The sequence below is a fragment of the Thunnus thynnus genome, chromosome 16 (genome assembly GCF_963924715.1).
Source record: "Thunnus thynnus chromosome 16, fThuThy2.1, whole genome shotgun sequence".
Taxonomy (NCBI): domain Eukaryota; kingdom Metazoa; phylum Chordata; class Actinopteri; order Scombriformes; family Scombridae; genus Thunnus; species Thunnus thynnus.
In genome coordinates, this window is record NC_089532.1 from 12,864,889 (window position 1) to 12,888,324 (window position 23,436).

At 42.1% G+C, this 23,436-nt stretch overlaps 1 protein-coding gene across 1 annotated transcript in view; it reads right to left on the reverse strand.

Annotated features, from left to right (window-relative positions):
* dph6 (diphthamine biosynthesis 6) overlaps positions 1-23,436 on the reverse strand; it is a 58,903-nt gene that overhangs the window by 31,106 nt on the left and 4,361 nt on the right. Inside the window, exons 4-8 of the mRNA XM_067614251.1 lie at positions 10,097-10,170; positions 9,033-9,151; positions 1,057-1,118; positions 632-726; positions 396-489 (exon numbers count right to left, since the gene is read on the reverse strand). Of these exons, the coding sequence (XP_067470352.1) occupies positions 396-489; positions 632-726; positions 1,057-1,118; positions 9,033-9,151; positions 10,097-10,170 (444 nt within the window). The remainder of the gene's footprint in view (positions 1-395; positions 490-631; positions 727-1,056; positions 1,119-9,032; positions 9,152-10,096; positions 10,171-23,436) is intronic.

Genomic DNA, 23,436 nt, shown 5'->3' on the forward strand with positions numbered 1-23,436 from the left:
TTAATGTGAGCGGACATGTTTATTAAGCTGGGCCTAGTTTCAGGCTGCAGTGAATATTGCAGACGTCAAAGTAGGCCATGTGGGGCTAGAGGAGAGAGAGCGAGGGATGAAGGGAGAGACCGAGAGCAAGAGTATGCGAGAGAGAGAGGCCCTCTGGAGGTTGATCTGAACCCTGCCCTACAGTGCCGTGTTTCTCTTCTCCTCGACAAAGTTATCAGACACCAAAGGGTTTTGTTCTTGTATTTGTTTTGCCCTTGGAGTGGTTTTAAAGTAATCAACCACAAAGCGACTCAAACTTTTGTTGTAAAATGACTGATTCAGCATCGAGCAGCATTGATCTTATTTGTGAAACAAGTTATAATATAATCATGGATTCTTTCAGAAGTTTGACTCACGCCGTCTTTGTTCTCGGCGTGCATCTCGGTGAAGCGCAGGTAGCCAACTGGAGCAAAGGCGTCTGCTGAGTGGATCACTGTCTCCGCCGCATCACTGCAACACACGCGAAAAAAAAAAAACTTCCATTCATTGCGGGCAAAATAACATCACCTTCCAAACTTATTGCAGCCACATGTTGAAAAAGTATAACTGTGATCTAAGACAAATATTTGTGAGTTTGTCATGCTTTACTCACATAACAATCTTCTTTTTGAAGAGGGGGCAATCAAGGGTAAAGGTTTCGTATTCACCTCCTTCTCCACAAATATGGACGCCATACTTCTGGGAAAGCTAAACATCAAAACAGCTACTTTTTAAAAATTCTGTAAACACAATTTATTGTGTAAATTTCACAAAATTTTACCTAAACTTTCAATTTATAGTCCACAAACACAGTACAAGTGAGTCAAAAGTTAAACATTAGAACATTAGACGAGCTTTATATTATGTGAGTATTACGTGAGAAAAATATCAAAACCAATGACAAAACAGCACTAATTGTCTGTAAATGTATTTGCACTTGACATGACCATCAGGTAACCTGACTGTGAGCAGATGATGTAGACAAAGAATACATGCAAGAGTTTAATTGGGGTAGCATAGTATCTACCAGTCTATGACCTGTTTCAGATAGGGCTCCATGTCAGCCAGAGGTCTTCCTAAGTGCTTCTCTGGATCCAGGCCTGGCACCCACGTGGGAAACACACACACAAAGACAGAAATACACACATAAACACCATTGCATACAGACACACGTACGGAGAGAGAGAGAGAGAGAGAGGTCTGATCAGGAACAGAGAACAGTGATTGAAGATGACAGGCAGGGAGGTTTACAGGCAGTCACACAAACACACATGTAAACCTGCACCCTGGATCTATTTGTTTGACTTTGCAAGTAGTGTACACAGATCTCTCCGGGTAAGGGCAACAGTTTTCAATTGCTGGCCGCAGACCCCCCGCGCCCCCTTGCCCGCCACCCCCTCATCTAGTTCCCTTTGAGAACATAAACTCTGGAAAGAGATCTTGTTTATTTGCCTTTTCCCTCCCCTTCCCCTGAAATGGTGCATGGAAGTGACTCACAGACATGGGAGAGAAAAGAAGGAGGGGAAGAGAAGGGTGGAGGAGAGTTTGCATGCATACCCAGTGGTGCCACACTCCTAAAATACAAGCTCACTCAGAAAAAAAACAATTAAAACCAACCAACCAAGTAGACTTCCAGAAAGAAATAAAAACAGCCGTTTGCCATACCCTCCTGCCCTTTTAATAAGATATCCCAATTTAGACCATAGCTTAGCACTTTGATCAGACTTATTTAGGGATTATGTACATATTAGCAGGAAGTAAAGGGTGTACTTAAATAGTGAACACCTTGCTCAGCTTGTTGAGCGTTGAAGGGTTTTACTCCCTATGACACTAAATCCTGATTTTGTCTTCCAGGCGCCTGTTCCTGATGGCACCATGCTGAACTCTGTCTCACCCTGTAAACAACTCCTTTAACAAAGAAAGTGCAGGCATGCAGCCTATGTTTTCCTACTGTGCATTGCCAAAACAAATGCCCTGAGTACCAGGTGCTTTCTACAAAGAATACAACGATAAAAACATAACAGCACATGAATGTAAAATGCTAAATTTTAGGAAATTCTGAACCATGTAGTTACATATTCAACCTGCCATGTTTATCATAAAACACCTGAGTTTTATCTAAAAAATATGAGAGCAAATTCCTGGAACTGAACAAGCACGTCTACTGGTAGTAGCTTGCTTTACTCTTCCACCAATCTCTCCCCTTAGCCACAAGGCTAGTCGGGATTTCCTGCACAGGGCTCCCACCGCTGACATCACATGTAAACATGGAAGCGGCCGGGCAGTAATGGCGGTGGCTTTCAGTGGGTTCGGGAGGGGCGACATAGGGGGGGAATCGGAGGGTCTATCACAGGCCGGGACAGAGTTATTTATGGTTAATGCAATATGAGTGGCGCTGCTCACTTGTGCATTCCCCTCTTGGGACATGCGCAGTAAGGAATAGCAGTGACTGTGACATGAATAGCCTATTGGCTGCTAATACGGAGCATGGGAGAGCTGCCTGTGATGTGGAGGCCGCGGAAGAGCAGGCCTCACCAACTTTTTTTTTGAAATTTTAACAGCAGGAGCGAAAATTGGATTTATCAAAATGCTGAAACCTTCTGGAAACATTCTGCTGAAACAGGTAGATAGATTATTTACCTCAAACAGATAGACCACACAGAATAAGTTATACTGCTCTGGCATCATGTTGGCTAAAATTTTGGTGACATTCTTATGTAAACAAACACATTGGGCAATATCGAGGTTAGCAAAAATGATTGAGATCATGTCCATATATCATAAGATAAGTCGATAACGTAATTATCATGACTAGCCTAGTTGTGAAACCGATGCCATTGCAATGAAAAAAATTGCTGAATTGTCCCTAATAATTTGTCAGAAACCCTAATATTCATCCTCTATCTGAGGCATCACTTGGTACTGTTCATCGGCACGTTCATGTGTTTAATTAAAGGAACAAAGTTAATCATAATGTGCGAATCTCTCTTCTCTCATGGCCTGACAACCTCAAAGGTTAATGTGTCATCCGTGGCCCCCATGGGGAGCAATGGATGAGAGACAAGAGGGGAGAGGAGACATGGGGGAAAGACGTCGCATCCCATCCTGGGTGTAGAATGTGTTGTCATGGTTGCTTAGCGACGGGGGGTTCACGGGGGGTTACGCTTCCGCCCACACAAAACAGGAAGTCGGAAGTTCAACAGAGTGCCAGGTGGATTTATTATACTTCTACGCCGGGTTCATCTTAATCCCAGCTGTCTCTCTCTCCTCCGGGCCCCAGTGGTCCAGCACTACAGGGGGAAGAGAAAGAGGGCCACAGTGGTGGGAGGGAGAGAATGAGAGTAGAGAGAGTGTGGAGGGAGAGAATGAGCAGACCCTTATTCTCTTCCCAGGGGATCTATGGTCTTAATTAGTGTGAGAATATCTAATCTCAACATCCTCTCATCTTAACCCTGCCACAAAGGTAATAAGGAGAGTGAAAAAAAGCATTAAAATTCAATCCCATTTAAATATCCTCTTTAATTAGTCATGCCTTTTAACAAATTTTAATAATTGGCTCCAAATTGCTGAGGGGATGCCGCCTTTTTTAATATGTTCATTAACTTCCCTTCTCTTAAATAATATATGACACATGATTTGATATTTACAAGGAGGGAAGAGGAGGACTGAAATTGAGGAAGACAGGGGTGAGTGATAAAATGATAGAAAGATAGCATTAATGTGAGGGTATTTCTCCCAAGACCACTTAGCACTTGTATGAGTGTTTTCTTAATTGATGTTCCTGACTGACTTAAGGTTACTGAAACCGTTTAGATATGAAGATGGGTGGAATGGGCTTGCGCTTGTACAATACGCGCTTTAAGTATAAGTCTTTGAGTAGCCACCAGTGTGAGCCTTCAGCGATCTAACACCACTCATTTACATGATCTTCACATCTCTGTCTCCTCTGAACCTGTTTTACAACTTGACCTAAACCCAATTACCTAACCTCATTATGCCACATTAAACCCAAATAAGCCCACTAGAAGCTGCCATTAGTCTGCCGCCAGAGACAGCAAGACCGCACTTTGGAGAGAGAGGAGCTTCCCTAAGAGAGACTGAGAGGAATGGCTCTCCTTTAAAAGGGCTTTTTACCTCGTATTATCCTATAAAACTCCAATTAAATTCAGTGAACTTTAAAACCAGGGAGTCCAGTAATGAGAGAGAGCATTTTTAAAAAACCTTGTCGACATTTAGGAGGTTTGAAATTAGCAAGGAATAAAAAGTTTACCGGGAAACCGAGAGCCATTTAGAGTAGCAAGAGAGTTTTTTTTCTTTTGTGAAAAAACAGTAAAAAAACAACAAAAAAAGTACTGTATGTAGGATATTACAAGACAAAATACAAGTTAACCATATAGTAGAAAGCTTACAATAACAAGAGAAATCTGGAAAACTCTTTCTGCATAAATATCCACTTTTTAAAGTCAATTCTTGGACCAAAAGGCACAGCTCTCAGTTAAAAAAACATGTTCTCCTTCTGAACTCTACAGAAAATGCTGGTCTCTCTTCAACGCTTAGAGTAGTCAATGGCAATTATTTCCAGAGCACACTTTTCTACTAATTCTTTTTAACGATCATGATTGGCCTTTGCCCACCTTGAAGAGGTTGATTCATGTAAACCCACAGCAGTGAGTTACGTATTTAATTGGAACTGCTTGTGATTTTGCTTACTGAGCCTAATGCTAAATTAAAAGCCTGAAGATTCTAGATACTGTCTGAGCTGAGCTGAGCGCAGTATCGCAGACATCCGCGGGTTGTCTTAAGATCTGGCATGCCAGCTGACAGCTCAGCTTTAATCCCTGCCTTCAGAGAGAAAAGGCAGAGAAAATTGGATTCATGATGTGTAACATTTTAGCCTTTAAATGGATGAAATAAGCATCTCCTCCCTAGTAAGTGAGCTGCATCAGCCGTTAAACAACACTCTCAAAGACCCCTGCCAAAACAATAGCTGTTCACTATCACCTAATCTTCGCAAGAGAGAGCGAGAGAAATACAGAACGGAAGGGAAAAAAGAAGAGGAGGGAAGCGGCACCGCACGAAGGATGATAAGATTAAGGTTATATGTGAAATTTGTCAGGCTCTTATCTGAAATTCAATGTCAGTGAACAGAATAATAGGCAGCATGAATTGTGTAGCAATCGCATCAAGATTAAATCTTTTCAGTTCAACAAATCAAAAAGGAGAAACTGAAGGTACTTACAACCACATTAAACTGGACAAAATTAACCTGGAGAAATTAATAAATCAATTTTTCAGACTAATGTCTAATGTGTACTTTGTTATGAGTTTTTTCAGGTGGTTTAAAAAAAGACCATCATACTTAAACAGTTAAGGTAAGGCCTCAGCTGAACCCTGAACCCTATAATAATTGTTCCAAGATATCAATGTGACCGAATTGAACTGGCAAGAAAAGGCCAAGGTCAGTGCCCAACAGGACAGGCAGGACCAGGTCTGGTCAGTTAATCTGTTATAACTTTGTGTTCTTTTTTCTTATTGTGGGTTAGTCACTTTTGAGTAAACTGGATGTTATCAATTTTCATCAAAATTGGAGTATGAGCAATGAGCGGCAACCTCGTGGCCAAGGAGTTTAAAATGTTGACCGTTTAACGGCGACCTTTGTTGCATGTCAACATCCATCTCTCTGTCACCTCATTTCTTGTTACCTCTCTACTGTTATCTAATAAAGGCAAACCAAACTGACCTAACTGCTAATTTTAATTGTCTTCTAAGCTTCTTATATCTTATGAACTGTATAATTACTCGAACTGCTTTACAGCCTCCTTAAACGTGTATGTGGAGCCTCAGTGCTTCACTGCGGTACAGAATATGTCAACAACCGATAACATGAATTGATTGACTGCAATGACTAAAAGTTAATTTGGCCCGGGTGGGAAGACAGCCCACTTAATTCCAGGAGAAAATTGCCTCTTGTCTTTTTGCAGACTGCTTATACAGTGTTTGAATCCTGTATCTGTACCTATAATCATGTTACAATCGTGTAAAAATATCTCCTGCCTGGTATTGTTTCTTTAAGAGCATTTATCACATTTATTGCCTGGGCACTATAGCTCTAACACTTGTAATCCCAAATACAGGATTGTAGTTGAAAATACTTATAATATTGTAATTTTATATTCTTTTTAAATTGAAAGAAAAAAAAAGCCGTTTGAACTGCTGAGCCACCACCTTCCACTTTGAAACAATGTTCAGTAAATTTTCTTTAATGTCTTTGAACATTAATTGTACTTTAAGTATACATTAAATTATATTCAACGTCCTTAAGTGGGTACGGTGATCAGTGAAAGCAAATTTGTGACATAAATTCTCTTCTTCAAAGCACAAAGGCTACGTTCGTGTGAAGGGTAAAAGATCATGCGGTGATAAAAGGTTTTCCAGTGGATAGACCTTGATTTCACACATGCCAATTATCTCTGGAGCTGAGGACCAATTAACTGCTGAACCTGTGCCCTCACACACACCTGCACTAATCAATCAATTAACTAATTACATGAATATTTAATACTGGCTTTTGAAATTGCCAATTACCACGGTTAGCTCAAGCGATATTGCATTATAAAAGAGACAGTTTCCCAACAAAAATGTGCATTTCCTTTGGAGAGAAATACTTTTTTTTCTAATTAGAAGCATCTTCTGACATTCATAGGCTTAGATTCAGATAGTTAAATTTATTTCACTACATGCAATCTGGCATCTTCAAAGACTAAAATCTTCTTTCTCTCTTTTGTGGTTTTAGGCTGCCATCGGCACGCAAATGAACACTTCTAGAAAATTCACTTAGAGGATCATCCTGCATTTGGACAGCTGTCTTTTCACTACAGGGATTTGTCATCAAGGAATATCCTCTCTTAAGAGAGAATTTTTTTTTTCTTTATCCATTCACTGCTAATTTCCACCTGTCTTTCTGAGTAGCTAACGAAGGAATATTAATCTTGAATGACTTCCCACTAATAAGAGCCCACCAGAACCCATTTCATACCACCATAGAATATTATAAGCTGTTTTGGCTGTCATTTCAGAGGAAGACTTAACCTTTGCCCTGTAAGAGTTGTTTTTTTTTCTCCTCATGAGGTCTGCACAAGTAAATCCCTCCAAATCTCTTTCTCTTACTCACATACACACACACACACACACACACACACGCAAACACCAAAGGCCACCAGGTACGCCCTTCTGTCACCCAATCTCCCCTAAACATCACACCTCACTGCTCAGACCTGCTCCCTCCAAAGCTGCAATTATAAAAGTACTGCCTAAAATGCCTTGGGCGCTTGCACCCCTATTCAATTCTCTCCTTTCTAATTACCACTGCCTCGGGACAGGTGAGGAGTCAGGGGTGATAAGATCTTTCCTTTTTACCTGTAGCCAAAACACACATGCGCACATGTTCACACAAACACCTACATATAGTGGGAGGCCAAGATACACACTCAAAGACACCCGAGGTGATTTTCCTTTCTAATTACAATCTTCCAAGAAATGTTGAGAATTTGCTTTTAGACAAAGTTGTGTTTAGGGTAGAAAGCTTGGCGGAGGCAGCTGGGTTACAAGGTGACTGAGGTCTTTAAGGTGTGGCCTTTTCTCGACATGTGTATTATTCCAGGAGGGTAATTTGGCATTATAATTGATCAATTAATATTAAATGCAGACTTAGGTCTTATCTTGTTACAAGTGTAACAGGAGGAAAAATGAATTTTGACTTGTAAACAATAATTATAATCCCAGACGATCCCACACAAAAAAAGAATTGTGAAAACATGGATTCTGACATCATCTCTCCTCTGATGGGCATCTGACAGGTTATATTATTTATTACAAAAAAGTCCTTTATCATGAAAGCATTAAAAATGAGGAATGGGTCCGGCAAATAAAGTACTAAAGATAAATGGCTTGACAAATGCATTCCATGAGAGGTTATTTGAGCAGTGTTGAAAGATATGCAAAATATCTTGAACGCCCCGCTCAGCTCTGCGGGTCATCAGTCAGCTGTGGACCCCTTTTTCGACTGATTGCTACCAAAGGTGACAACAGGCACTTAACAGCACGTAAACAGTGTCTACCTGATGATCTATCGCTGCGAGTAGTCTGAGAGTAAAAAGAACCATTTGTAGCCGTAATTATCATTTATCACTGAGACCGTCAAAAGGGATCCGGCTGCACTGTCAAGTAGATACAGGTAGGGATCTTAACATCATGTACCCAAGAAAAGAAAAAGAAGAGTTTTTTTTTTTTTTACACTGTTATTCAGTAATCTGATCTTCCTGTCCTCGGGCTCCAAAACAGGCAGGTAGAGAGCAGGTGACACCACATTAACCCCCCCTCCCTCAGTGCTGTTGCAGTTGAGAAACGTAAATGAGAGATACCTGATTTTCATCTTTGCTTCACGGACCATGTGTTCTGAGCTATGCATAAGCAGAGAATGCGGTGTTTCCCAGACACAATGGGGACATGCGTCACTTATTGACAGGTTGCATTAATGTGCGGGGCAATCACCTGTGATTATTTCTCAACTGCCAACCCCCCCCCTCCCCCCTCCCCCCTCCCCACTCCTCCTCCTCCACCCACCCTCCCAATACCACTGCACACTTCTCACACCTCCTCCCTCTGTGCGTCTTATCTTTTCATATTGTTCTCTGCTTCAATACCTTTGCCGCTGGCACAAGTCTCAACACTGCTGCTAAGCCACAGATTAATGATTAGGGCATTACTCTGCTTGTCTCTCTTTTTCTCTCTGGTTACACCTCCCTTTCTCCTCCTCCTTTCCCTCACTTATCCAAATTCTGCCCCTTCGATTCCCATGCCAAACACTACTTAACCAACCTCCAGAGAGAGTAAAAAGTAAAAATAAAGTAAAAGAAAAAGGGTGGCTAAATTAATGACCAGAAGGAAAGAGAAGAAGGGGATATCAGACTGCTCACCAGCTGCCAGAGACACAAAAGAGTGAGACACAAACTCACCGAAGGCGGCAACTTTGATGAGAATAGCATGGAGGTCAGATGATATCATCTTGGAGAGCAGGGACTCCTGGTCTCGGCGCCACAGGTAGGCCAGGGGCTGCAAACCTAGCCGCAAACATCTGGGGAACAGGTGAAAGAGAAGAGGGAGAACAGTATGTTGTAGAAAAGGAAGGAGATGCAAAGAGGTTAATATTGAATATTTGCCAACTTCAGAACAACTTCAAAGCCAACTGGGCTGGGCACCTCTCCATTTGCGGGAAGGCTGCCACCCTGATAGGCCCACAGCACATGCTTCCACCTGCCACCGCTGCCAGAGGCTTTATTTAAGAGGAAAACAAACTCAAAAATACCATCTAAGCTGTGGCTTGTCTGTAGCATAAACTCACATAAAACACACATCCACAGTAGGTAACTGAGGTCAAAACGTCTGCACATAAATGCCTATTGCTCAAGAAATGCCTAAAATGTTTACGTGTAACTACCTAGTGTGTATAAGAGGAAACAATAGTTGACTGACAGAAGGATTTGTTAATAAGAAAAAACCTTTGTGTTGCAATGTGTCCAGTCTGTGTAAGTTTAGAACAAAAAGAGAACAAAGAAAGAGTACGGAAGACAGAGAAAAAACAAAGAGAGAAGGAGTAAAACAAGAACAAGACATATGGGTATCTGTCTCATAAGTAAACCATCTCATGTTCCTGTGAATAGGACTGTTGTGTTGCACCTCTAATGGGAAAGTGCATTTTATAATATTAACAAAATCAGTTTCATTCCTTTTCTTCAAATAAAAAATATAAAAAAAAAACTGAGCCACACCATAAAATCAAAGCTAGTCTAAATAAAGTGGCATAAACAAAACTTTGTGTGTATATATGTATGTGTATGTGTTTAAACAAAACTCGGTCCAAGTTTGGAACACACAGTGAGGTAAAGACTACAGAGTACTCTTTTCCTTCAGTGGACCACAGAGTGTGCGTCATTCAAGCTCAGAGGCCTAAAATGCAGCGGGTGTATGCGCGCTTCAGTTAGAAAATGTGTTCTGGAGCGTGCGTGTGCGTTTGACTTACACATTTTCCACCCGGACCCTCTGGTAATCGGAGAGAATGGCCCCCACAGACACCGCCTCGACACCCTCCTTTTCCTGTGTGGAGGAAAAGATGTAGAAAACTTAACCACAAAGCTTTTTTGCCTTTTCTGTTATACAGTATATAACGGTAATATGATGTCACTGTCCCATGGGGCCAAATACTCCTTGCTCAACCTACAATGCTATTCCAAAGTGTTATCTGAACAAAACCACACAAACACATGTAAGCGTACATACACACACACACACACACACACACAGACCAAAACAGACAATGAAAACAGATTCCTGACGGCTCTTTCCTTTCATTGGACCGCAATCCTGTGGGGATGTTTACACTCTGGTCATATCAAGGCCTTTGTGGTCCAGCCCATATCCCCTGGAGGTTTGTGTACACGGCTCTGTGAGCGAACATGTGTGTTTATGCGTACATGTGAGTGTGTAACTGGAGGCACTGGCACCGTTGAATGCAGTTCCTGGACCTTATCAGCAGTCTTGTGTGAACGTGGAGATGAGTTTGTCTGGCCAAGGCTTCCATCCTTTACCCACGATGGAAGATGGAACGGCGGTGACAACTTGAAGCATCAGCGGAGCATTGTGTCTGTGAGTGGCATGTATCTTTAATATTGCTGAGGGCTAATCTAATTGCTTTTCATATCATATTCATATTTCAGAAACAGTGAGACAACTATGCACTCCAGAGATACTGACACAGCCTTGAGATGTGCTCGATCTCTCTCTCTCTCAAACGCGAGCTTGATCCGGAGTGACACACACAAACAAACAAACACACGCGACGTGCAAGGAAACGGCGCATGTGTACACACAAATACATACAAAGTCATACATGCACAGCCCCCCCCCCTTCGCCAACTCAATGCCCCTCCCCTACAGACACACACCTGCAGATTCATTAGAACATTACATGGGCTGTAATTAGAATGAGAGGCAAGGGTAGAATCAGTGGAGGGATGCACAAGTCCCCAGTAAATTACCTTGTAGCCATTATCAATTTCCCTGGCTACTGGTCCTTAAGATAACCCCCCACCCCTCCTTCTCCCTGTGGTCCCTTCCTGCAATTTTTCTCTGCCTGATAAACATGCTGATTAAAGCGAACAGCGTGTAAACCTTTGATACTTTCCTAAATGAAATCCATGCCCTGCCTGGGGCCTGACGCTGTGTTGCGACGCTCTGTGCCTCTCTCTCTCTCTCTCTCTCACACACACACACATACATACACACACACATACAGCTCCACATAGGCGTGCCAGCTAATCAGATAAAGGATGTGCTCTCTGTGTGTGTAGCTGCGTGCATGTGTGTGTGTGTGTGTGGTGTTTTCGGTGCAGTATAGGATGTGAGGTATAAAAGGGGAAGCTCAGCACATACAGACAAACAGCTAGAATTTAACTCTTTGACCTGAAGTTAAAGATCTTAAGAACTTGGGATTCAGTAAGTTGTAATATCTCTCCAATGTGTCCGATGCTGGAATATACATTACAGTCAATTCCACTGCCCAGTGACAGTAATTAAGTCAGACTGATAACATTTCAGCCCAGCACAGAGCGAAGGGGGCTGCAGGCAGTGTCATGTAATTCTAGGTAAGCCCCAGGGCCAGCACTCTATTCTAATACAATGATAACCTTTTCCCTAAATACAACTGTCACTTCCTAAAGAGGCAAATTAGGAGGTAAAGAGTGGGATAAGGACAGACAGAGAGAGAAAGAGGAAGAGAGATAGGAATGAGAGCGTTGAAGGGGTGCGCTGCATCAACACCAATTTGGTCCTTTGGCTTTAAACTTGGCAGGACCAGACTTGGCCTGACAGAATAACACAGAATGAGAGCAACAGCAAACAACAGCCTCGTTTCTCTGTCTCTCGTTGCCTCTCTCTTTCTCTCTGAAGGAAGCGTGTTGTAGGTACTTGGGCCTTTGAGGCTTGACTCAGCCTCAGCCAATTAAAAGGCTTCTCTTTTCACTGGCTCTCATTACATTACATCATGCTGCCTTATAATACCCAAGCCCACTCACCACTAATGATAACAAGACAAATTTCTCACACATCTCCCTTGTTTTCAATGGCGACTCGAGCTACTAGACCTTTTGGCAAACAGTTTTGGAAAATGATTATTTTTGGATGCAGACATGTTTTTGTCGCTATTATAGCTATCACCAGGAGACAGGCAGGAATGAAGGGGCAGCTAATGCTGTTCTGGACGTGATTTTCGAATTCTACACATATTTTCTCATCCTCTGTGGGAAAGGTAGGATAAAATATTACAAAGAAAGGGTATATGTATGTATAAATCTGATTCGATGGATATTAAGGGAATTGTTCCATGTGTATTCATGATGCCATAAAAAATACAAACTTTGATTTTATGCTAGCTGAAAAATTTATCAAAATGGTTTATGGTGGAAATACCTGACAAAGCGACAAGGTAGCTCATGAAGCACAGTATAATAATAAATAATAATAAAATCTTTATGAGAGCTATCTGGCTAAACGATGTTTTGACTGCATTAGAGGTGGGATTCGGGTAAGAAGCTAACATAACGATAAATCAAGGTAGAGGTCATCAGGACTCCTGTGACCCACAATCCACTTTTCTTTCTTCATGACTGTTGGCACAAGATCCGAAGAAAGAGTTCCCTCCCTGCCCTAAGTCCCTGTCGCTTTTTCTTTTTTCAACATTTAATGACCCTAGTTCATTAAAGGAAGCTTCACCTGATCCAGAACCCAAGGCCCTGCATTAACTCCCGCCCAGAGCGGGACTAATTCTGGCGTGGCGTTGTGCAACAGTGCAACCCCCTAGCAGCCCCGTAAGAGGCAGACTAAACAAAGGCCTGGCCTGGCTTCCCTTGTCCTCTCCAGCAGGCAGAGAAGCTATTAATGAGGATCTATGGCCCAGAGCAATGGAAGCCCTCAGTCCCCCAGCCATGTCCATCAGGGTACTTAGCCCCATGCAGTCATTAACTTCTGTTACTAATTGTCAAATTCATTAAACTAATCCTTCCCCCACATCCGGATGTCTCCCATGGAAATGGATGGAGAGGGCTGAGTTATTAAGATGTCAGCTGTGGGGAAGATTAAGGCCAGCAGACATGCTCCACAAAGAAACGATACGGCCATTAAACTCTATATCAAGGTAGTGTGTGTGATATACTTTGTAATTATATATACATTCATCTTAGTAAGGGAGTAAAAGAGTGGTTCATATGTATTCACAGTCACAGACATGCCTTCAGTTAAGATATGTATCTGCCCCAAAGATACATAGAAGACAATCGTAAAGCACCAAGTTCAGCTTGAGAATGCAGCTATTTTATCATTTCTCAGCTTAAAAGGTAATTCCGCATGCCACACATTCAGTCTGGGTAATATTCAACAGTCAAAGCCATTAACAGCAACCAAGGCAATTAGAAAGACATAAAATATTAAAAATTCAATATTCATTTTCATATGGAATACATCAGAACCCTCATTAGCTCTATCTGAATGGCTGTCACAATGAGGTCTTAATTATACACCCTAACAATACAAAGTTCCATTTTGCAAAATGGTGGGTTTCTAAAATGCCTGCTTCAGCCTGTTCTGATAACTAGGAAGCCAGAGCTGGCAGATCTTGACTATTATCTACTATCTTGACAGACACGAGGCCAGATATGCCCATACAAAATCCTCTTTTTATTGAGTCCAAAGTTGTTGACGTGCACTTTCTATTATATCATTGCTTCCTGTATGTAGTATGCTCGTGTGTGATGGCAGGGAGGCGGGAAAGAAGACAAAGTGGAGAAATTAATTAAAGTGTTTTGAATGACAGTTTGCTCAAGGGCACCGGGGCACAATCGCACACTCTCCTTTTTCTGTATCATCACATCGACACCACTTCTAACTCCACGGCCTCCTGTCCCTTCCCCCTTCTATCCAGCGCTCCTCCTCCTCATCCCTCTTTCCCTGGATCCATCAAGTAAGTGACTGGACGCGACGTGGTTTTAATGTTCTCTCCATTAGATCAGCTCTGGGCCTGTTGTAATGTAATGGGATTGTTATCCCCTGTTCCCCTACATGGTGGGAACACGGAAAGGGGGTTGGACCTTGTTGTAGCAGCTCAAGTTGATGTGGTACACGGGATGGGGCCATCTAGGGTCAAGCGATTGTGTTTAATGCAATGCGGACATAGTCCTGGGGCGTGTTGGGCTGTCCTGACAACTCAGACATGCCAAACTGACAGGAAGCTTAGTGTGAGCTTAGTAGGAGGAGACACTACTTATTTGTTTTACATCAGCTCCCTCATTACCATTCAGTGCAGCCAGTTAGACTCCAAGGTCACTCCCAGAATTGGTAAAGGAGTGATAGGATGAGGAGAGGTGTAGGCAAGGTATAGGATATAGTTTAAATCTATTATAATGTTTCACGCAATGCTTACAAGATTATATACTGCGCATATACGCTGAGGCTAAAACACTATGTACATGTGTCTATGTCTGATCCATCACTATAAAGCAACAATGAGGCTTTATACTTGGTTTTAAAATGTGTTTCGGTGATCCGAAGACAAGTGGACCGCCGAGATATACTGTTGTTCACATCTGTGTTAATCACGCGTCTCCAAGGTGTCCAGCTGACCACTTGTGTTCAGATTTCGTTACCGCCTATGCTACTTCCGCTAGACGGTCAAAGGGCCCTGAGCACAGTTATCACATGAGTCTGTCGCCTGACAAGCGCCAGATTTTTTCCGCACAGGCTAGCTAAGAAAACAAAAATGTTTCAAGAACTAATGAACATGTGCAGGCCATTCCAAATGTTGAGACTGGCAGGAAAAAGTCATTTGGCGTTGGCACGCTGTCACCAAAACAACCACCACATCCTGCATTGATGACGTATTTTCCTGTTACATCCTTGTCAGGGACACATCAGGACGCATTTAGCGTTGACGCTACAAAAGATATGTGGTCAAATACGCCCGAGACCACCTCGGCATTGGTTTCAGTAATCGGATCACAATGCGTCTCGGTGGTCATTTACACTCGTATTTAGCGCTGTCCACTTGTGACGCGATCGCCCAAGACGCATTTTAAAACAAGTGTAAACAGGGTCAAATGGACATGCAGGCTTAGCAAATATCTTTGTAAAACAAACATTGGCCAAAACATTGTTCTGAAAAAGCTTTCAGAGACATTCCCTTTGGTAAATTGGTGGGGCTGTCTGTTTGAAGCAGCTGTTGAAAGACAGGCTCTTCCTTTGTGCTCATGGATGGGTTGGAGAGATGACTCACCACGTGTCAGTCCTCAACCATACAGAGTGGTGGAATAAGAAAAACAAACTGCTCACAAAGCCTGCTGCTTATAAAACTAAAATGCCCCGACCGGTTCCCGGGATGATGCAGGTCAGAGTTGCAAGAAGGGGAGAGAGGAAGCAGAATAGGGGAAAGTATTATCCTCCACTGAGGTCACTATGCAGGTGGACCAGGCAACAGAGGATATGACATGAGACATTGTCTCATTGGCATGATGAGTGAGTGACGCTTATCAGTCCATAGAAATGTGACGAGTGACAGGCCAGCATACACTTATTTGGGGCAGGAGAGGAACAAGAACAAAGCTGCGGACTTAATCCGCGAAGGTACAGGGGAAGGAGCTTTTCATGCCTGAGTTCGTATTTGTACAGTTTCCTAGTCTGAAGTTTACACACACGCACACACACACACGCACACACACACACACACACACACAAACACACACTTTAGTCTTGGATAGTGATTCATTTACAATGACAGAGCTGTTTTCAGCGATAGAGCCTGAGCATAAATATGCCATGCCGCACAGCTGGAAAATGTAGAAATTCATCAGGGTTAAAAAGTAGAGAGATTAACGTTTCACGAGTTTCCTCTCAGATATATATGGTTACGTAAACACAGACCCAGCCAGTCGTCAGGCAGGGAGGGAGAGGGCCTTGGCCAAAGCAAGCACAAAGCCCTAGTTTCAGCAGGCCAAGGACACGGAGGCTTTCCATATCAACGCGCCTGGAAAACTAAATGTTGGGAAGCAGCGGAGACAAGGTTGTTTATCGATGTGCTGTATGTCCATGAATACTTGCAATTCAAGCAAACAAGTTATTACTGGCTCTTAAAAGAATCTATATTTTAATAGTTGTTTCTACGTTAAACAAATTATCACAATTAACCTCTGCTCTCACACGATCAGGGAGTTTTTAGATGACAGGAAATCATGTAACTTCCTCCAAACATTCAAGGTCTCGCCTCTCACCGTTAAAAGGATATGGGTTTCCAATAAATAAGCATCAGCAAAACACTTTTCTGTAGGGCATAAAACAAAGTCATAATCCCAGCTCTGTCACAGCAACATTCCCACTTGGCTAAGGTAAGAATGTTTGAGTGTCTGAGACAGGAAGCTGCTTCCAGAAAGCCTCTATAGGACAGAATCAAAGTGAGAGTCTCATGCCACAGAGAGGTAAACTATGTCAGTTGCTTTTCATGGTTCGTAACAAACCACCTAGTCCACAGGGTGTATGCACGCACATGTACTGACATCCATGTATATACACACACAGTCACGCGCTGTCCTACAAACACACACACACACTCCAAAATGTAAATGTTTTTCTGGTGAGGTCAGGTTCCAGGCTCTTGGCATCTTGGCTCTCCTGTCCTCTATCCTCCATAGCTCCAACAGACATCATGGATTGCCCCCCTTCCTTCCCCAGAGAGACTGGAGGAAAATATAGCAGTGATGCTGGTTTAACCCACTCTCCAGACTCCAGACGGTGTTTTTCTACGGCTGGTTATGACTTTAGCTGCGGGAGGTGATGGGGCCTGCCACAAATATTTCTTGAGGGGAATGGCTCACAAAACATAACATAAAAGCCCTCTTAATTTTGGAGTAGATGAATGGCAGGGAGTTTAAAGACTTAGTCCTATTCCTCAGCTGTGCGTTTTATTACAAGTCCAACTCTTTATCTGACTTCTATTTTTCTTCAGTTGCTGGATTATCCTTTACACTTTGGATGACTTTAGATGGCTGCAGAATAAAGTCGACTGGCTAGAATCTACACTCGGAACACTTGGAAGCAAAGTAACGTAACTTCATATTTTAAGAGGAGCTTAAAAATGTGACTTTCAGAAGAAAGCAGACAGTGGCAAAAATATATTTTCATTGAGGGTGACAATGAAGATGTAACAATAGATTTCTGATGATCAAAAGTAGGAGATGTTTTGAAAGGGACGACATCCAAAGGCATTTTGAAGAAAAAGTGACACAACACACAAAGACAAAAATGAGAAAAGAAATCAAATTTGGTCAGCCAAGACTAGAAAATGATCACAGATTTCCCTTATTTTTTAATATGAACTGTCAAACAAAAGAGAGAAATTATAGCAATACACTCCCCATGAAAGTTAATGGTGTACATCAGTGCATCATAGACCATTAGCCAACAGTTCCAAATGCAAATAACCTCTAGATACATCGACAATTCATCCACTATCAAAATAAAATCTGAAAAAATACCATAAACACACACACACACACGTTCTTCATTGGAACAATGTTCAACCAAGCAGTGGTAGTGGCTCATGCCCTTGGCAAGGCGAGATAAGGCTATCAGCTTCCATCATCGCTAAACAAGATTGAGCAAAGTACATTAAGCAGAAAAATACAAACAAATTACAAAGGCTTGAGGCTAGGCTCTTTATCTAATGTTTGTGGGGACTGTTAGCGTCAGTTGGAGGGAAATGGGCCTGCATCTAATAGATCCTGTCCCACCACTTCCACACGGCCAGCGAACAATACACAGCGCCATTATCTCAGCGCTAATGCTATCCTTCCTCATGTGCAAAACAAGCCTGCAATCTCAACCCCACTGCCACAGTGCCGACGAACATAAATACAAGCGGTCTCAGACCAAAGGAAAAGATAACAATGGCTATCACATAGAAAAGGCGAAACAGAAAGACAGCTGTTTGAAGGAATCTGTACTAGCTTACGCTGAAATGTATCCTCGAGTATGGTACTCAAAACTTGCACTGAAAATGTAACAAAAAAAAACTTTCTACAAAGTGATTATCCATCAGTTTTAGACTGCTTGTAAGCTATTTCCAATAACACCATTTGGAGGTCTCTCTGCACCACAAACAAGCTTGCATTAGCTTTGTTATTGATCTGATCTCCTAAACCCTCGCTGTGACCCCAGAGGTCATGATTTATGTATTAAGCTGCTTTTTAAAGAAATCCATTTTCCTGTTGAGCCCCCAATGTACGTCTAATGCGGCACCATGCCGGTAATCAGAGAAGGGCTGCGTGTTTGATTTTGCACACCCTCCCACCCCACTTCATAGTTCACACCCCTCCAAACGACTTGTCTTCCAACACCTCAGCTCCCTAATCAATACCACAGAGCTCCTGGTTCAACTGGAGATTCCTCCGCCTGCCTGCCTGCCTACCAGCCAGCCAGCCAGCCAGCCTGCCCTACTCCTCCTCTCTTCTCTGCTCCTTCCTTTCTCCTCTCCCTCGGTCCCTTCTCCCTCCTTTCCTCGCAGCAGGATACACCTCCATAAGGGCACTCCCAACAATGCAGTGCCAGGCTTCTGAAAGGTCCGGATGAAAGTGCAACGACAATACAACAGAGACAAAGATGCCAGGAGAAGAAAGAAAGAAGGAACGAGGGAGAGGGAGGAATGAAAAAGAATGTTTGGACTTGTGGACAGACTGTCTCTGCGATCTCAGTGGGCCCCACTCTTGTCTGCTGATGTCGATAATGGAGCGGCGTTAGAGAGGTTGAGGATGGGGAGGGGAGTGCGCGTGTGTGTGTGTGTATGTAATAAAGGTCAAGAGAATCAGGGAATGGGGGAAGAGTGTGTGTGAGTTTAAGAAAAGGATTATCTCACTAAAAACAAGGTGTTTTAACACACACCAACAGAGGGGATTGTTTCATCTACAAAGGCCAAAGGTCTCAGCGCACCTCTCCAAGACATTTTCCCAGACATCTTGAGAGGAAAAAAAAATACCGGCTTGATAAGAAAAAGGGAGGGAGGAAGCTGAGTGTTAACTGACCCGCGATATCAGTTATCCAAAAATGAAAAGAACTTTAAAAAAACACCATGTTTCTAAAAAGTCGAACGCATTACAGGATAGGAAATTAGATTTGAAAGTAACATTTCCATCGTTCTCAAAGCTGGGTCTCGGTACGACAGAGATGTCACAGTGCTGCTAATTAGAGCTGGCAGAAAGGAACATGTGCATAGATATCATCTATTGTTCCTCATCACTCTAATGAGCTTAAATGTCTTTGTCTTTATTCATCAACTCAACGGTTGCAGAGTTACTGCAATAGAGTCACTATCTTGTTATATATTATCTATTACTACATCGAGTGACTGACGCTCCAGTTGGCTCTGCATCTTCCCAAAACTCACTTCCATTTGTGCATCTGAGTTTTTAAAAAACGTTCTCTCTGCAGACATTCATCTTCAAAAATTGTGTCCAAATTGAAATAACGATTAATAATATCACAGGAACATCTTGTAAAAATGAAAACTGCTAACAATATCTAACTGTTACATGCGCGCTACATCGATTCATTTGGTTGGTCAAAGAGAAAAAGAGTGTACACAGATGAGAGCAGCGAGCACTTTTTCCTACTGTAGCGTGCTGAAAGAAGGCAAACAGGGGCCAAAAGAGAAGCAGGTAAGGAGAAGAGAGATAGACCTGTTATCATGTAACAGAGGCCTGTTTTGACCTGACCTTGAACACACGAGCGTGCATGCGCGCACACACACACTCACACACACGAGCAGGGTCACGGGGCATAAAGAGCCACTGTGTCAGGTCACAGAGCACAGAGAGAAGGATAAAGGACTTGAGGGATGGGATATGACTAATATGAGGGGTTTTGCAGCCCTTCGGGGGGACTGGCGTTACAGCCAGGGGTGACTGACACTGCTGATCTGTATCACACATCACAGCAGATCACAGCAGAGGAGAGCAGACCAACCACACATATGAAGTATGGACACACATCCTACAGTATGTACACAGCAGGAAGATTTTTTTTTTTTTTTTGAAATCCACACAAAGAAGCTAAAAAAATCAAATGTAATATACTTACACAGAGTTATTCCTTATAATAATTATATTCTAACTTGCGTTTGAAGCCTGGCAGAGGACAAAAGGATGTCATCTACTCTATCAAAAATATACCCTTGCAGCCATAGATGTCCAAAAGTGAAAGGTCCCCCCTGCTGCTGACAAAACTGTTATTTCTTCCCCTCAAAGAGTGGGTTCAAAGATCAGCACCTAGCTGGATGGGATGGGGTAGGCTGTGGCTTGCATGTCTATCAGGTTACATACTTCAAAGACACACTACCATACACAGCCAGCGATGAGAGCAAAGGGGCCGAGGATAGGGCCACATTGTCCTTGTGCCATTATCACTACTGCCAGGGGATGGACGGCTCTTTTTTTTTTTTTTTCTATTATAATTGGGATTTTTTTTTTCCTCTGTCAACAATGGCTCTGAAGAATATGATCTCTTCCTTTTAATCTTTTGAATGACTCCAAACATTCTCCGTGAGGCCAAAGTGGAGAGAGTTATCTCTGGTTTGTCAGCTTCCGGGAATGATCCATAGATGGCACTGTTGGCTCATGCTAAAAGTGTGTTTCCAGCACTGCAAAGAGGAGGGAAGAATATCCACTTAAACTCATCAACTCCGGATCTGAGGGAAAAAAAAAAATCTTTCATCTATGCTCAAGTGTCATTTGCCAAATATAATCTTGTAACTTCTAATTAATTCAAACTGCTAGAAAGAATCTTTCAAAATATCACACTTTCCAAACAGAACACTTTTTTTTTCGTGCTAAAACTGTTCTTTTCCAGTAAAGGTGATTTAACAGCTCATTATCAAAAGTGTTGTTTTTTTTCTCTCTCATTCTAGCCTCTCTATCATTTCCTTCACTAATCAACAACAGCACAAACTTTATGTTGAAAGAAAAACATTTTTTTTTTAGAAATATGAAATAGAAAACAAGTCATATGTGTTGAAGATAACCAAATGTGACTATGAGCCGTGACTTTTTAAAAGGAGATTTGAGATGCTATTACAGGATCGTGTGAGTTTCTAAATAAGGGGAATGGAATGATCTGCATGAGTTTTCCTACTTTTTTACAATGCGTAACAAATGGTGCGGCTTAGTAAACCTAACGATTAGCGAAGATGCCAAAAAAGCAACTTCAGAGAGCAGTAACTTGAAATTTGAGATAAGAAAGTTGTATTCTTATGGTTGACATCACTCAGTGAGAGAGAGAGAGAGAGAGAGGAAGCCTGTTGTTTATGGTGCAGGTCTGTTGATGACGGTGAGAGGGGTAAACGGAGAGACGACTGGAGGTCTGCTCGACCCGCGAGGGCCCCATGGGAGTCCAACTGCCATGATCTATGGCCCGTCTGACTGGTGAGGTCAGACCAGAGAAGGCTTGGAAATGGGAAATTAGCAGGCCTTTGCAATTAGAGCCCTGACCACAGGGAGAGATGGTATATTTCATCACGTACAAGAGTGATGTCCACTATTTAACTGTGAATACTCATCAAAACCCAAAACCCAGAAATTGGACTGTGTGAATGTGTGCATAGACACAAGAGAACACACAAACAAAAGCTTTAAAAAATCACATGTAGCTGCATGTGTAAAGCCACCGATTTATACAGAAGACGACAAAGAAAGTCAGGCAGAGGGTGCAAAATGCCCCGAGGCGAGCTGACTGGCCCTTGCCACTCAGGCGGTATGTGGACATGCAGGGGCCCTGGAGCAGCCCTCAGCTTCAGATAACCATATCTCCACACAGACCTACAGGAAGAACCCAGCACCTTTTCTCTCTCATTTACACCACGTCAAACCAACTCCCATCTCAACAACAAACTCTTATCCACCATCCCATAAGAAGCTGTTAAATTTTGATGCTGCCAGCTAAAATGGGAAGGTTGTGTGGGGTTGCAGAGGGGAAAAAGTCCTTCACTGGGTCAATCCCACACCCTCTTTGCGCAGCAGGGAGAACTGTTGCTACGGTTGAAGTGTGCATCCAGGTAGCTTCCTCGTGGCTGCAGGCGGGAAGGTGGACCGGCATCGCCGGCAGTGTGTCAAGCACACATGCAGCTGTGTCAAACCTGTCAGTCAGACACCCTGCACCACATCAGACCAACAAGGTCTCATACATAATTTGGCATCAAATTAATATTTTCTCAACGTCCTGGCAAAAGTGGTATTTGATGAAATATTAATTCAGTGATTAATTTTTGCATCTGATCTTCTGTCAAGTGAGATAAAAAAAAGAATGAAATTTTTCCTGTGAAGCCAGTTGTTGAAGGGCACCTCGCTTCAACTTCACACATAAAACTTTGATTAACTGATACAACAGGCACACTATTTTCCCCAAGTAAGATGAAAAGAAAATGTACTCCACTTTGAAAGTGAAATCAAGACATACTAAATAGAACAGACTAAAAGCACAAACATGGCTTTTTAATCTCTCGTGCAGCTTGGGTGCACTTTACAATAGGTGCTAAGGACTGTTACTGTACAGCAGGCCGGATGAAACGAGACAAGCAAGCTCTCTTTGAGACAGTGCTGATGGGCTACTAAGTGACTCTGAATCCACAGAGAGTGACTTGTAAAACATCTCAACAGTGTGACATATGTCATGAACCTTAGCCAAGATGAGAAATTTAGTAGTGCTCTGAGAGCTTGTTCCTAAAAAGCAGTCAAGCGTATGTCAGTGGTGGCGTCAAAACGATGACTAGTTTTGTATATATTCAATGAAGCATTATAATAGTGAGCTCACATAATTATGGTGTATTATAAAACTATTCTGAATGAGACGCACTCTCAATTTAATTAATGTTTAAAGCCTCTTACATCATGTGTGAAAATACAATTATTTATATGATTAATTCCAGATTGATGGTCAGATCCTTTATTAATTAATGTAATTAGTTCATTTTGCTGGTTTCATGGGGGTCTTCAATCAACTGTCTTCCTGTAACTAAATGTATACATATGTATATGTATATTTGTGGATGTATATGTTTGTTAAATACTGTGTGCATATATTTTATGTTTTACATTGCTATATTTTTTAACATGTACATAAGTAAAATAAGAAATTATACACATTTATACAAAATATATAAAACTAGACCTATCCATATTTACTCTTTAGATGTAATCAACAACATAATGAGAAATATTTAAAATTTAGCAAAGATGTACAATTACTGTTGAGAGTTTTAGGGTATTATCATTTAAACATATT